Source organism: Cryptomeria japonica, chromosome 4 (genome assembly GCF_030272615.1).
Source record: "Cryptomeria japonica chromosome 4, Sugi_1.0, whole genome shotgun sequence".
Taxonomy (NCBI): Eukaryota; Viridiplantae; Streptophyta; class Pinopsida; order Cupressales; family Cupressaceae; genus Cryptomeria; species Cryptomeria japonica.
Window position 1 is genome coordinate 328,159,978 of NC_081408.1, and position 15,630 is coordinate 328,175,607.

Consider the following 15,630-nt stretch of genomic DNA (forward strand, 5'->3'; position numbering starts at 1 on the left):
GTAAATTTAATGTTTTGATTGACCAACAATATATTTTCTTATAACACCTACCAATCAGAAAAAATAGAAAAATCAATAAACAATAAATATAAAAAATAAACCACTGCCAACTATAACATATACTTAATTCTAATTTCCCAACCACTGCCAACTATAACATATACTTAATTCTAATTTCCCAACATAATTTCCAAATTATCTATTAACTGCAAAGAAGTGAATGAAAACATTAATTTGTGCCTTAAAAACATAGACAAAAAAAAAATCAAAGTGTCTCCAAAATAAATAAAGAGAGATTTCAAATACTTGAAATACTGTGTTATATTTTCTTAGAAAACCAAAACAAAATACCTTTCTTAGGCTCTTACTCGATACACCTAAAAATGATGTCTTCAATTTTTTTGGCTACTATATAGTCCTCACTCTCAATGGTGGTGATAAAGTTGATATTCTCTTTACTCCACTGCAACAAGCTTTATGTTTAACGACGGGGCAGCTCAGTGTTTAAAAAATGTGGGGGTCTCTGTCATTGCAACTACAACTGAGTTTATCATTTGCTCAGCGGGGGAAAACGCAGGAGCAAGGCCTGGAAGAACAGTTTTCCAGCTGCAGTACTTATAGATTTTCAGTGGAATAATCATATTTAGTTACATTTTATTGCAAAATGGAGTGCTTTGTTCTGCCCAACTTCAAGTGTCTCCAGAGCCGGCCATTATCTTCCTCTTCTGTCGCTTTTGGTAGGCATTGCATTTTGAAGCCTCCGATGGTCCCCAAAATAAAATATTGCTGTTATTTGCCATCTTTTGGAAGTAGGGTTTATGCCAGCAAAACATATAATTTTAGCGCAGCTTATTCAAAGAGCAACCAAGAAGGAGTAGGAAAAAAATGGAGCACTGGCAAAAATCCGTCGCAGAAAGCAGAGGATTTGTTCTCAGTAAACTCATCGAGCCCTTTCAATGTGGATTATTTAGGCGAAAGCACCAAGGGAGACATGAACCTCACGCAAGCCGATCGTCTTGAGACAGAGTCTGGTTTGTTCCTGTTTAAAACCTTATTCCCATGATAGTTTGTGTTAATGTTTTACCATTTGCAGCTGATCGAAAACTCCAAGAATCGAAACCTTGTTTTATTTTTTTGGGTTATATGTTAAAATTCTTAGAATTTTGTCTACTAAATGTATAACTTGCAATACAAAGACTTGACTTCTCTGTTTTCATTCGAAGACTAGAATATTTATTGTTGGCAGAGTTTTCATTTGGTAGAACGTACATGGACTCCGTTCGTTCCACCCCTGGGCTTAGAGCTACTTCGAGCAAAGGTCTTCAATTTTAATAGCAATTATTATTGATAAGAAGACTGAAGTCCATTGAGCATTTTGGAAAGCTGTTGCCCTGTGTACTCCCTACAAGTTGGGTGTGACTCACACTCAAACATCCTATTTTTCGGTGCCTCTGGTTGATTGAACATTCCGTGGGCAACCACTATTCTTTTTGACACCTGCTTTGGTTGGGATGCGATTGCTTTGCCCCTGCTTTGTTTGGAGTCTAGTCATTACAATTGTAGTTACATAGTTATCGAAATCAGACTCCGACTCTGCAAAATTGGTATTCCAAGCTGATTCTAATTCAACAAAAAGAACTCAGCCAAATCTTGGCAAAAGACTCTGTTGCTCCAAATAAAGTCATTGACCTGCTGACAGAAAAGGATTTTTGTTTCTCAGTTTTCTGGGGATGCCAAGTGCCATAATTGAATTTGGAGATTCTGGCTAAAACATATAGATATTTGCCGAAATTCAGAGACATTACAGCAAAATCTTTTGGGGTGAAAGCTGCAAACCAAAAGATTAAGACCTTTTTGAATAACGGTGATTCAATCGGGAAAAAAATGATGTAAAAAATTATAAAAAACACAAAAAAAGAGAGGAAAATAACCTGCTGCTTTTTAAGTTTAAACACATTTCATAGTATAGAGATATGGAGAACTAATAAAATTGAGGGTTTACCCCATGAATTATGGAATATAGATTTTTGTCATCTATATCAGTGATTACATTGCATTGCACAATGCATACTGCATAGTACATAATAATAATTAAATGGTAAGAGTTTTCAAAGTTTCAATTGTAATTTACTTTGTACAAAGTCAACTTACAAACTCAATACAAAGTTCCAATAAATCAAATGTAGTCAATGACTCTTTTTGCTACGAAGAGAGCTGCACTAGAGGGCGGCCAGTCTTTATGAAAAAGCTCTTGGGTTGGAGCTTCTCTTAAGTTGTTCAACTAGATCATTATCAAGGTTGGCCTTTGCTAGGATATCAAAATCATTAGGATCAAGAAAGACATCATCATTTGCAATACACTCAAAATCTTGTTGAGGTCTGTAGACATCTAAATTTGTCCACACCTAACCATGCCAAACTTTATTCTATACCAAGCATTAATTAATTTATCTCTTATCCTATCATTCACCTTAATTAAATAAATGTAAGTTTAGCCCTTAATTAATAAATGTAAATTTATATAATTAGGTTCAATCTTATTGTCATATCCCACAAGAATTAAATAAATGCAAATCATTTATTTGATTCCCCTTTTCCATCTCAAATTTAATTAGTCTATTAGTTAGTTAAAGTGAAGTAATTAACTAAGCGAATCCTTTGCACATACTTAGGTGTGATTAATTCAATTAATCACACTTATCTTAAAAAGTTACAGTGAAATCTTGACCATTCATTTGATCAAGAAAATCCTCAACCTTCATTTAGCACATTTGACTTTCACACGTGTGAGAAGTCACATGTTTCTATCTCCCTTCACCATGTGACCTTTCACACATGTGAGAACAAACCCTTGTCCAAAATTCTCTTTACAAGGTGGCCTAACATGTGTGAGATAACAATTGTCCAAAATTCTCTTTCCAAGGTGTCCTCACACGTGTGAGAGAACACTTGCCCAAATTTCTAATCCCAAAGTGTCCGTAGAGATTTGTGAGAAGACGATTGTCCTTGGTTTCTCTTCTCCTTATTTCCTTTCACACATGCATGAGAGGACTTTTCCTCCATATTTGGTTTTGGTCAAGCCAATCCTAACCCTTGATCTTTCCTCAATCCTGCCCACTCTCAAGTGCATCAATCAAGTGATGCCATTTGCCAATCCTTCATCAACCCTAACTTCTCATGAATCCTCTACCATTGATTTTTAAATCAAATCGCAATTGTCTATTCTTCATCTTCAACATCTATAAATCAAACCCTCTTCAAACCAAAATCAACAATCTTCATCACAAAGGCATGAGGTTGGTTCTCCAAGCAACCTACAGTCCTCTTTCTTTCATCCATTCTATTTAGAACACATCAAGAGGGTTAAGAGAGCCATCTCTTGACATTAGGCTGATAGACTTATAAAACACTGAGAGGGGGGGTGGGGGGGTGAATCAGTGATAGCAAAAACACTAACACTTTAAACACAGACCAGTAAAAACAATTAACCAGCTTACTGAAGATTATGCATGCAATCCAAAGTGTTATAAGAGCATTCACAACAAGTAAAACATTCACCATAACACAAGTGTTTATACGTGGAAAACCCAACTGGGAAAAACCACGGTGAGATGGGACTCACAAGTTAACTATCTGCAGAAATAGGTAATTGACCGGTTAAGGTCTACAAAGTGCTCTGTTGGGAGCGAATCCTGTTAAAGATCCCAAAAGCCTTGTTAGGAGCTATACCCGGTTAAAGGTAATACCCTGCTAGGAGTAACCTCGGTAGAGGATTTCAAACCCAAACTAATGGATTACCTAGTTAGAGAATTTGTACAATAAAGCTTGTTAGAGCTTACCCGGTTAGGGGATTTAACTGCTGTAGTGATTAGAAAACAACAGGTGGTATGATCTAGAAATAGCACATCTTGCTTGTATAGATCCTTTTCTGCTCAATCAATACTGCATCACCAACATACTCTGCAACTCCCTCAATAAATCGCATCAACTCATCACTTGTATCTTGTATCATGAAAATAACTAATCACAATGTCATTTTATAGACATTAGATTTCATGTCGGCTCAAGAACCTCATCACAATTTCCTAGGTTCAGTGTATCTAGACAATCTTCCATAACACATCACAAATCATCGCCAAAAATTTCGGTTAGAGATAACTCATCACGACCAGTGATAACTCATCACACAATCAGTGAAACTGGTTGGAACAACAATACCGGTTGAGAGTTAACTGCTTCCAATTCACAGACCGATTGTCCTTCATTCGCTTCCTTGCATCTCTTCGTTGAATCCCGAAATTGGTGTCAGTGGAATTGCCTTCTCTTCATATACCGGTTAGACACCTTCATACCGGTTGGACATCTCTATACATATGATACCGGTTTGTCTTAGCAATATGACAATATGAACATATGTGTGTGAGTATATATGTGTTCCATCAATGACAACACATAAACTCATCCAATACAAAAATCATTATCAAGCCAAAAACCAACAATCTTCATCACAAAGGCATGATGTTGGTTCTCCAAGCAACCTACAGTCCTCTTTCATTCATCCATTCTATTTAGAACACATCAAGAGGGTTAAGAGAGCCATCTCTTGACATTAGGCCACACTTCTCTTCATGCTTAATCCAAGGAACATTGATGGGCAAGGTAAAAGGTTATTTGCTTACATCTATCTTTGTTTCCTTCTTGTTCTCTATTATCTTCATTTTGCCATGTTTGGTGGGACCCTCACTTCAAGATCTAATCCATTTTCAAGTTTTTTTTTTGATCTAATCCTAATAAAAAATGTGCGATTTTCACAATTTTTTTGCCTTTTTGGATGGAAAATCAATTAAAGAACCATGGTTGCAATTTATTCAAAAGGTCATGACTTTTTATCGGAAAAAACTGCAAAACTTGGCAATTTGTGAATTTTACCATTAATTGTGATTTTTTGTGAATTTTGCTTCTATGATTTAAAACATGCATAAAATGTGGAAAACTAACGATGGATCAACATATGTTATGATTCTAGAATGGCAATCAAGCATTTGAAATGTTTATTTTAAAACATTTAAATTGTTTCAAAGATTGAGGACATATCTATTCATTCTTGGATTTTGGCTCTTCTCTTCTCTTGATGATTAGATACAAAGCCCTTAAGCCATAGTCACATATCAAGAGAAAAAAATGTCATTTATATGACCTATGCCCTTGTTAGGAACCATCTAGGGTATTCACTATATCCTTGGTTTGACATACATTGCATGCCCCATCTCCAATGCCCACTAGCTATCTTGATTTCTCACCAAAAGAATGCGCCATGCCAAATATCCAAGCTTACAAAGAACAAAATAATTTTTCAAGGGAGTTAATCAATCAGCATACCCTTTCAAATTCTTAATAACACCACTTAATATTTTAATAATATACATAGATGTTTTATTTAATAACTTTTGCCTTGTTTACATAAATCAAAGGAATATTAATCCTTGTACACATTTGGGTAAAAGTTACATAATAGCTTTTGTGTGTGCACTAGGAGCCTAAGGAGGGATTGCAACTAGTGGCATGAGCTATGGTTAATTGGGGGTGATCATGGGATATGCTAGCACGATAGCCTTGGGACTAGCTTCCTTGCGTGAATCAAGTTGTTTTTTTACTCTTGTTGAAAAAGAGAGTGCATTTGCTAGAGTACTTTTAAGTTTTACCTATGACTTCAATCATCATATCTATGTCGAAGTTTAGGGCCTAGAGATGGTACATTAAAGTGGTGCCATCATGGAGCTTGATCTTGGTGGGGATTGCTCATTCATTTTAGCTTGACCAAAAGTTGAAATAAATAGTTTTTCCATGGGGGCTTGCTTGATGTTGGTGAGCTGCTCTAGAATATAAATGCAATCATTGTGCTCTTTTAAACATTCATAAAATAACCTGCCCAATCTATCTTTGTTGGGAATGCTTCTTGCGAGAAGCCTTTTGAATTGGTCCAAATTTCTACCCTTGAAGGAAGTAGAGGGTAACCCGAGGACCACATTAGCCTATGTAATGTGGTGCAACACATATTTTTTATATTGTGAATATGCACTATTAGGGATAGAGTTGTTGCTCGAGAAAATGGGCTATGCTTTAAGTGTGGAAGGTGGGGAGTACCCCCAGTGAGTGAGGTTCAAAGAACTTTTGGCATTTCAATTGACAAAAGGAAAGTTCCTCACCATTGTGGGAGTTGAAATAGCATTGTGCCAAGCTGCCACAAAGTGAGAAGGAGAATGGGTTTTTTTTGGATGAGTGGAGTGGCAATTGTTTTACTTGCAAATAAAATCCAGCTTCTAATTGGGAGTTGATTGCTTTTGCATGGATTAAATTAGTCGAAAAAATTTGCAAAAATTTGTAATTAATAGGTGCTTTGCTTGGGTGCCAATTTCTTGATTTTAATTGGCTAACTTGTTTTTTGACCTTTTTTTTGGCAATTTTATCAAAAATTGAGGGTTTTTAGGGTTTTTTCCTGATTTCTATCACAATTTTTCTCTAACCCTAAATTTAATCTGATTTGTCCCTATTGATTGAAAACTATTGTCTTTCCAATTTATTCCCTAGAATAATTTTTGTTATGATGACTTGAATCATGAATGGTAATAAGGGAGTTCTTTCAATATCATTAGCTGATTTGATCCCATTTATTGAACTCATTATGTTGATCTATTTTTTGTGCTTTAGAGATTCATTATTAAATCTGCCTCAAATAGTGTTCCTTCATGGTTCCTATTCAATGATGCGCCCCTACTTTCCGATGATTTCCTTTTGAAGTCTTGGTGAAATTGAATTTTAAACTTTCTTGGGATAGGGGAAACCTGCTTAGCATGCTTCAAATTTATCTTAAAGCAACAATCCTCATTATTGGGGCAAACCCAAATCACTTACCTCTTTAAGAATGCAATTTAATTCCAATTCAATGTTGACCCACTTAATGTTCCTACTTTTTAGGCTCGGGTTAACCAGCTACCTCTTTGCCATACATTTTTCCCAACAATTGCTTTCTTTATAAAGATTTAGAGTTTCTCTTTAATGATAAAGATCATGTTAGCATGATAGGTGCAACTCTCTAGAACTTGTGAGGAAATACCAATGAGTTTGACAAGGCCTCAATAAAATGAACTCCTAGATGTTGCTAGGGATTATCCAATGCGTCCCCAATTTTCCAAGTAGCCAAACTCCATACTTGTAGTGCATAATCATTATGTAGAGGCAAATGGACCACTATTTTCTTGGAGATGCAATGCATGAGGTACCTTGATGGTTTGTGAAGCAACATTCTCCTAATCTGTTTTGAGCTAGAATCTCCTTCGAAGTAGTTTGGTAGAAGAATGTATAGGTCTTGGAAAGGCTATACATGTACCAAAATATTTGGGTTGACCAATTTAGAATGTTATCACTATAATTCAAAGGTTCCAAGTATCCTAGGTTCATGTTGTACCCACTAGATTTGCATCTTGGCCATTTAAGCAAATCTAGGTAGGAGGTTATAGGATTCTTGAAGACATAGTTCAAAAACTCAAATTGTGTTAAGCCTGTGTTCCATGGAGTCTTAGGATGAGGGAATAGGGGTTGGGTCTTGGGGATATGGGGACCAAGGGCCTAGATTTGGGGATGGTAGTGCAAATATATGTAGGACTTGAAAAATTAGTTATAAAAAATATGTATAAGGATTAATAAATGAAACTTTGAAGTACTAACACATTGCATTGAAAATTAAAAATGTCAAATATTAGTATAATATTATATTACATTCAAAACTCAAATACAATTGGCTGATGATTCAATGCCTCTAATCATCCCCAAAGTCTTTGCTGAACTCCTCATCACTCGAACTATTGGACTTGAGTTTGAGCTCCTTCAAACCAATACCAAACAACCTTGTCTTTGGCGCATCATCATCAACCTATGTTGGCTCCTCTCACCCTACATCCCATCAAGTTCTTGGACTCTCCTTGTATGCAAGTGTGTTGCTGTTAGTGAGACACAAAGCACTATATACAACTATAGGCCTCTTCGCCCTCCTAAAGGCAAGCCTGTTCCTCTTAATATAGTTGATGAAGCTATAAGTAGACTGGTTCCTCTCAACAAAAGAAGAACTAGAATATGCATAGCCCACCATAGAATCGAGTCTTCTTGTAGCATAGTCTTCTCTCCATCTAGCTTGGGCTTCTCTAAATATCTCCTAAAAGTTGCAAATCTTGCCCACTCAATATGAATTATGTTGACACTATTAGTATCACGCATATTCTGAATAGGCTTAATGAACCCCTCCTTTACTTAGCATCATGTATAGGGGTAAATTGTCCAAGCCTTTAAACATGCCACTTCGATTTGAATGCATAGGCAATCATGTGCAAGGGAGTGTTGAGCTTCTCTGAATATGTTCATTGTAGAACTACAAAGTGGGTTCTTTCTCTTGTATAATGACCTTCATTTGGCGAAGCATACTATTAGTGCACTCATACACCTCTCCAAGGTTAAGTGCATTTATGTCCGATATCTAATGACTTCGAAGATTAGAGTTTTAATGGAGACAATTTATTTCACATTGGTCCAAAAAGTGTCACTCTTCACTACCTCTTCACCCTCTTCTCTTGGTTTGACCTAGAATTGGGCCATTGATTCCACTCTTTTATCATGCTTATTAGTTGCAATGTCCCTTGCAACTAGAGCATTCTCATTAAGAGAATGAATTATGATGCATATCTAGTTTCCACAAGTTTCAGAAACTTTGTCTTGGAGAAGGACTTGAAGATTGCATGTGAAGTGTGGTGGTTGCTGTTAAACATTTGCACATCTCTAGCATCATTAACTACCATTTTGATCCAATCATTTTTGCTTGTGTCCGCGAGTGCATAATTCATGACATGCATGCATATAACAAAGAGTCCACCAAATATGCTTGTAGGTTGCCTCAATAAACTTCCTTGCAACTTTGCATACAGAGGCTGTATTTATCACTAATTGCACCGATTCTATGGCCCAACTTCCCCCATAACATCTCTAGGATTTGGAACATAAAGTTGACATTTTTGTAGTGCTCTAAACAATCGACAATAAGGAAGTAAGTGCACTTTGTACATGTGACCATGACAATGGTTCATGTCTATCCATCCATTTGGAATAATTTCATGTCCCCTTCTTTCCATCCTTAATCTGCCCAATTTTAAATAATAAAAAAAAAAATAAAATTAATAAATATAACATACAAAATAAAAATTAAGAGTTAAAATTCAAGTTTAAAAGTGGTGCTCAAATTGAGCCATGGGAGCTATTTCAAGTAAATAATAAATAAAAATAATAAATAAAGTGAAATTTTCAAATATAAAAGTTGGCACCCAATTTTGAGCCGTGGACTCATTCTGCCCAGCTGATTTAAGTTGATCAGCAAAGTCTTTTGGAGGACATGAACAGAATTTTGGTGAAGTTTCATCGAGTCGTGCAAGAAGGACAAAAACCCTTAATTGCACCTTCGAGGTTAGGACGAAAACCCATTAAATAATTTAATTAAAAAACCATTTATTTGACTCAAAAGTGCAAAACCCTTTGCTTAGGAAAAAAATAAATAATTTCATTGAAAAACACTAGTATAAACCAACAATAAACTTTCAAAAATTGAATTCACTGCAAGTAAAATTATATATAATGTTTAGAAATCTATTCTTAAAAAAATAACACGCTAGAGCTAACTTACATGCTTGGAGAAAAAAAACAAAGAAAAACCAAGAACAAAAAAAAACTGATAAACCTGGAAACCTGAAATCCATCAAATCTGTCTTTCAAATCTACTATAAAATCCTTTAGAGCTGGTCTCAAGGATGCATAACTGCCGTATGAGCTTCAGCTGTGAGTGTCTAGGGATAAATAGGTCAAAAACATGTAGTTTTTAGTGTTTTTCCCACATTTGCTGCACATCAGCAAATTTTCTGCATGGATTTGAGGAGTTTCAGCAAGTAGTCCCTGATTTTGTGTACTGTGGCTCGCCGAGTACTTGGCCAATTTAGATTGTGAATTTTTGCTAAGAGTACTTGGCTACTCACTGAGTTTGTATGCTATGCATTGATAATTGCCTTGTCTAGAAACAGCCACTTAAATCTTTTAGTAGGTCTCATGGCCAACTGGATAGAAATTCCTATGCAACAAATCTTTGAGATCCTCCCAACCAGTCACTACTGGGTTTTTAATTTTTCTTGTTTCTTTTGTGTAGATTTTAATAAGCTTTTCCTCCATACAAGAGTGCACCCAAACATTTTGAGACATGCAAAGAAAATTCTCTGTCTCACTCACATTGTGCACGCTAAAATATACATCAATTTTTTTTATCCATGTTTCTAAAATCTGTGCATCTTTGTGTCCCTCAAAAGATATGATTTCAATATTGGGTTCAAGTTTCAACTTTAAATGGATAAATCTTGGGATACAGATAACTTTATTGGACTTATTTTTCATTCCAAATTGTTTCTTGGTCATCTCCCTCTTCTCCATTGTCTCTAATTACAATTGTTGGACCATTAGAATTCGCTGCCGGATATTCTCTTGTTGTTGAGTAATACACGTTTTGTTTGTCATTACCCTTTTCAAGTTGCTTCTCAAGTCTGTCATTTAGGCAATTCAAGTCTTCCATTTTCACTTCTTTGTTCCACTTTCATGTCCCCACCTCCAGATTACCAGTTACCAATTCCTTGTCTTTTGAGGATATTGCCACTGTCATACAACTCTCAAATCGGTTACCCAAAGAGTAGCAACTCGACTTTGATACCAAAATGATTCATAATTTCATCAAACAAGTTGTAGAAGTGAAGGAATCACAGAATAAACTATTTGTCTACTTGATTAAACACAAATGATAGTTAAGTAAGGGAACAATGTTGTATTAGAACAAAGATACTTGCTGGAAAATTGCAAACTACAATATTAAACACAAAATTTATTCTGGAAGCATCCTGTTGTAACGTTTCCACACATCGCCCCATTGCAAATGGGGACGGTCACTTTTTTCTGCTTTCTAGGATAGTGGTAGAGTCTTTCGCTATTAGCCTTTGTGTTGAAGAAGCCAGTGAGTCAAAAGTTAATCAAGTCAGGATTGTCTCTTTAGGATAGAGTGAAGTCAGTCAGTTTTCAAGGCTTTTGGAATGGATGACTCATCTTTTGCTTGCAAGGCTAGGAATGAAATGCTTGGCTAAGGCACTGACAGTCACTTCCTTTGCCCTTCCTTGTTATTGACTGCCTTCCTTTGCCCTTCCTTGTTATTGACTGCCTTCCTTTGCCCTTCCTGTGAGATGTGAAGTGAGGTGATGTGAGATGAGGTGTCAAGTAAGGTCAATTCAAACAAGACTAGTGAGGAGGTTTGATAGATGAATCCCTTGGATGAAATTTCACCAATTATACAAAATTTCCTTACCATCCAAGAGGTCTGATTGTACTTTGTTGAGGGGCAGGTCGCATGGAAGAAATTTGGTTAAGTGCATAAAAATTTCCTTTGCTCCCTTGCTGGAGTGAACTTACTTCCATTGCCCCTTGGTAGTGTTGATGTGTTTTTTAGGCACATGCAAACACATAATAAAATACCATAAGTATCTTATCCTCTCTTGAACAAAATCTCTCTGATGCTGAAGATTAGCTTAAGGATCATTCGAGAAGACTCCAAGGTTCATGTATGTAGGATCACTACGTGTGGATAAACTTTGTTGGTCATTGTGATTGTTGTTTCATCTAGGGGCATTTATGGTTTGAAAAGATTTCATAAAGTGATTGTAGACGATATGCAATGAAGTTCTTTCCTAAAACTACTAAATGATTATAAAAAAAATGGCAAAAGATGAGGGTTTAGAGAAGTTCTAAGCTATTCTAAAATGAATGAATGAAGGATGACACAAGTGAAACTCAACTAGTTATAGCATCACCATACATGAACAACTCCACTAGAACTAGTGCAATCTTCTAAGGATGTTTGGGGATTTTCAAATCGCTACTAATCATAGACACCACTAGTTGAATGCATATCAATGATTGAGCAATAATTGAACTTAAACAATTTTAAGAGTTCTAGTTGACCACACAAGGCTCGCTTACAATCGGCAAGAAAGCTAGTGGTATGGATAACGAGCTTCACAATATATCAAGTGCAACATTCCATCATTAAATCTAATGCTTAAGCTAACATCAAAAGATTGACTTGAGAAGATAAAAAAACTACGCAATAGGCTTCAAGGATTGAGCAAAACACCATAGCTTCAATGTTTTATTGATCCAATAGCCAAACAACAACAATTTTTTAAGTCTTTCTCTTGCCACTATTCTACCACTATTACTCTCTCTTCTATTATTTTCTATTCTCTAATGCTATTGCTATTATATTGCTATCATTATTAACCATTACAAATGAAATGAGTGGAGTTTATATAAGACTCCCAAATACAATGAAGGGTCGAGATCAAATGAAGATCAAGGGCCAAGATTTTGCCGCCTAAACCCTAATTAGGGTTTGATACAAATGAAAACCCTATCTAGATAATCATTATCATGAATCAACCAATGAGAAGATAACATGTGCCGACATGGAAATTGAGGAAGCATCCTCCAATAGGAAAATGAAATGCCAAGTGGGATCATAACAAACTCTCTTCTAGAACTTTGTTCCCTTTCTCCTTTTCCTTTCTTGCATATTCAATGAATCTGGACGTCATACTTTCAACTTCAGAAATTGGAATCTCAGGTAGATTCTTCATTCGTTCTTCTAGTTGGATTACCTCATCAAAGGCTGCAAGAAGTGTTATCTCCCATCCATGCTCAAGTTCTTTTGTCTTATCAATAAGGAACATAATGGTATACATCTGATCCAACTGTTTTTTTATGATTTGTCCACCTTCTCCCTGAAAGATGACTTTTATCTTGTCCTCCAATTCTTGAATGTCCACATCTGTTTCAATTTCTGCCCTTTTGTCAAGAATGACACCCATCACCTCAATTATCTTGTCATGAATAGGATGGACGGTATCTTCAACTTGATTACATCTGTTACTAACGTCTTCAAAAAGGAGTTTCTTCATTTGAAGCAAAGTCGACCATTGTAACAGATTAGGAGTTGATTCTTTTCTAATTACCCCTTCTTGTGCCAGTATATGTCTAGGTGCCTTTCTTATTGCTTGCAATACTGGGATGGTGACACCTTTAGCATGAGTGAAGGCATCAACTGTCACCATGAGGTTATGAACTATCTCAAGGACACTAATGGCTCTACCAAGTATTTTCATCATATTTCTCACAAACTTATTAGCCATTGTGAAAGATTTATTGATCCATGCATCTAGAAGTTGTGCTGAGTTTGCTATCTTCTCCATATGATTTACCGATTCATGAGGAAGCATTAGTGGAGGTGTGTTTGTTGGGTCATATTGCCTTAGTGGTTCCTTGAACTGATGGAAATAGCTCCTCCATGCATTTATCTCTTTTTCTAACCTTTTGTTCTTCTCTATTTCAGCCTTTAGCTTCTCATTGACTGCCTTCACTGAATTGGTTGCTTCATCCATGGCTTGGTCAGAAGTAAGTGGACCTAAGTCAAATGTCTCCAAATCATATTCATCTGCCGTAATCTCATCCTCATACTTATCTACTGCCGGAGTAGTAATCTGTATCTTCCTGGAGCCCGTATCATCTCTTATTACTTTAGACATCTTTGAAGCTTTCTTCTTTTCAATGACTTCTTGAGGTCCATTTAGAAGACTCTCCAAATCAAATGCTTGTTCTTCTTCTTCCGCTATCACCTCCTTGGCAAGTCTTTCTTTGAGCCAGTCGGGGATAGAAGATCTTCCTTCTTTTACTTGCACTTCTTCGGGCAATGGCTCATTTCTGGGAGGGGAAGTTACTTCATTATTATCTCCTTGTTCACTGTCATCACAAATCTGGATATGAAGGGCCGGATTTGATGATTCTTGTGGCCTCTTTCCTTTATCTTGTCTATCATTCTTGTCATTTTGTATTATTGACAAAATTGATTCATCTACTTCATGAACCATGCCTTCATCTATCCTTTGATCCTTGCCTTGATTTATTTCTCTCTCATGCCTAGAAGAAGCACTAGGAGGCTGATCAGAATTTGTCTTTTGCTTCTTCTTGGATGTCTCTTTCTTTCCTTGTTCATTCTTCCTCTTCGATCCTTTAGAATGAGAAGTGCTCTCACTTACGCTTGCCCTTTCTTCTTCTTTTGTCCTTGTCTCCAAATTGACCCTCAATTTCTGATGCTGAATATCTACCCATTTGCGTGTGCAAGTTAAGACTTGATTCATCAATTCCCTCAAATCCGTGACTTACTTTTCATCCCAATTAATCTTTATTCCTTTTTCTTCCATCTCATAGGTAGATTGGATATATCTACCCCTATCTTGTGCTTGGTCAGCCACTCTATAGACTTTGCATTTCTTGATAAGATCAAGAGGCAGTTGAGAGTTCATCTTCTTCTTTATCTCCAAGTCATCTTGAGCATTCATCCAAAAGTCTTCTACTTGAAACACATGTTTATGCTTTCTTCGAGCCATTCTTCTATATTACCATAGGGATCAAAGTTATCTCTAGAAGCAAATGGTGTAAATGAATAGAGAGATAACTCTTGCTCGACACTTTCAGCTACTTGAAGGGAAGGACAAACGTCTATCAAATTTCCAAGTGAAATGGAATTAGTGATGACACCTCCATGTTTGTACCTTAATGACTTGGTACATGATAACAATTGTCTTGCCACTTCAAGTATTACTACCCTTTCTGCTGGATAACGCGACAACATATAAGGAGGAGAAGGACACCCTTGTATCCTTATGTATGTGAATTTGGGAAATTGAATGAACCATGCACCATATTGTTTGACAAGTGCTTGTGCCTTCGGAGACAATCTTTCATGGATTCCACCTTGTAGGATCCTAGTGATGTGCATTGTGAAAATATCATTGACTGTTCTATAGTGTTGCTTAGGTGGGTGATGCAATATTTCATAGGAATCACAAACCCTTATCTCTCTGGGCCTCCTTCCAACTTTGCCTCTATGTGGTAGTCCTGCATATTCATAATTCCTTGCTAGAGAATATATGACATATGAGCTCATGTGGAATGACTTGGTGGGAATTAACCTTCTGTACATCTAGGCTATTACTAATGATTCTTGCCCAATTGATCATTCCTTTCCCTTGGATGATTATTTGTATGAAGAAGAACATCCATTTGTCAAAACAAAAAGCTTGAGGAGCACCTATAACTCGGCTAAGCATGGTGATCAAATCCCCAAATTCCTCATGGAAGTCAATTCGGTGTGGGCCATTAGGTATCTTATTTAGGTGAGGTCTACTCTTTTGCAACCAATCCGTATTGATGACTGCTAGGCATGGATCAGGATCATCTTCATAAATTGACTTAGCTCCTTCCAAGCTTCTATAGATCATGTCCCTTTGTTCTGGTAGGTGGAAAGCTTCACTTATGGCTGTTTCTGATAGGTAAGCAAGAACGGTTCCATCCTCGGCCACAATTGTCCTTGAGTGTAAATCATAGTGTTTGGCACACTCAATCTTTAGTTCATGATATCTAACTGCAGGAGGGAAGCCGGCTGCCTTGATGATG

General features: G+C 36.5%; 1 protein-coding gene across 1 annotated transcript in view; it reads left to right on the forward strand.

The window, feature by feature from the left end:
* Positions 1-423: 423 nt before the first annotated feature.
* LOC131063568 (phosphoribosylamine--glycine ligase) overlaps positions 424-15,630 on the forward strand; it is a 90,665-nt gene continuing 75,458 nt past the window's right edge. The window contains exon 1 of the mRNA XM_057997421.2: positions 424-1,031. Within this exon, the coding sequence (XP_057853404.1) occupies positions 665-1,031 (367 nt within the window). The 5' untranslated portion in view covers positions 424-664. The remainder of the gene's footprint in view (positions 1,032-15,630) is intronic.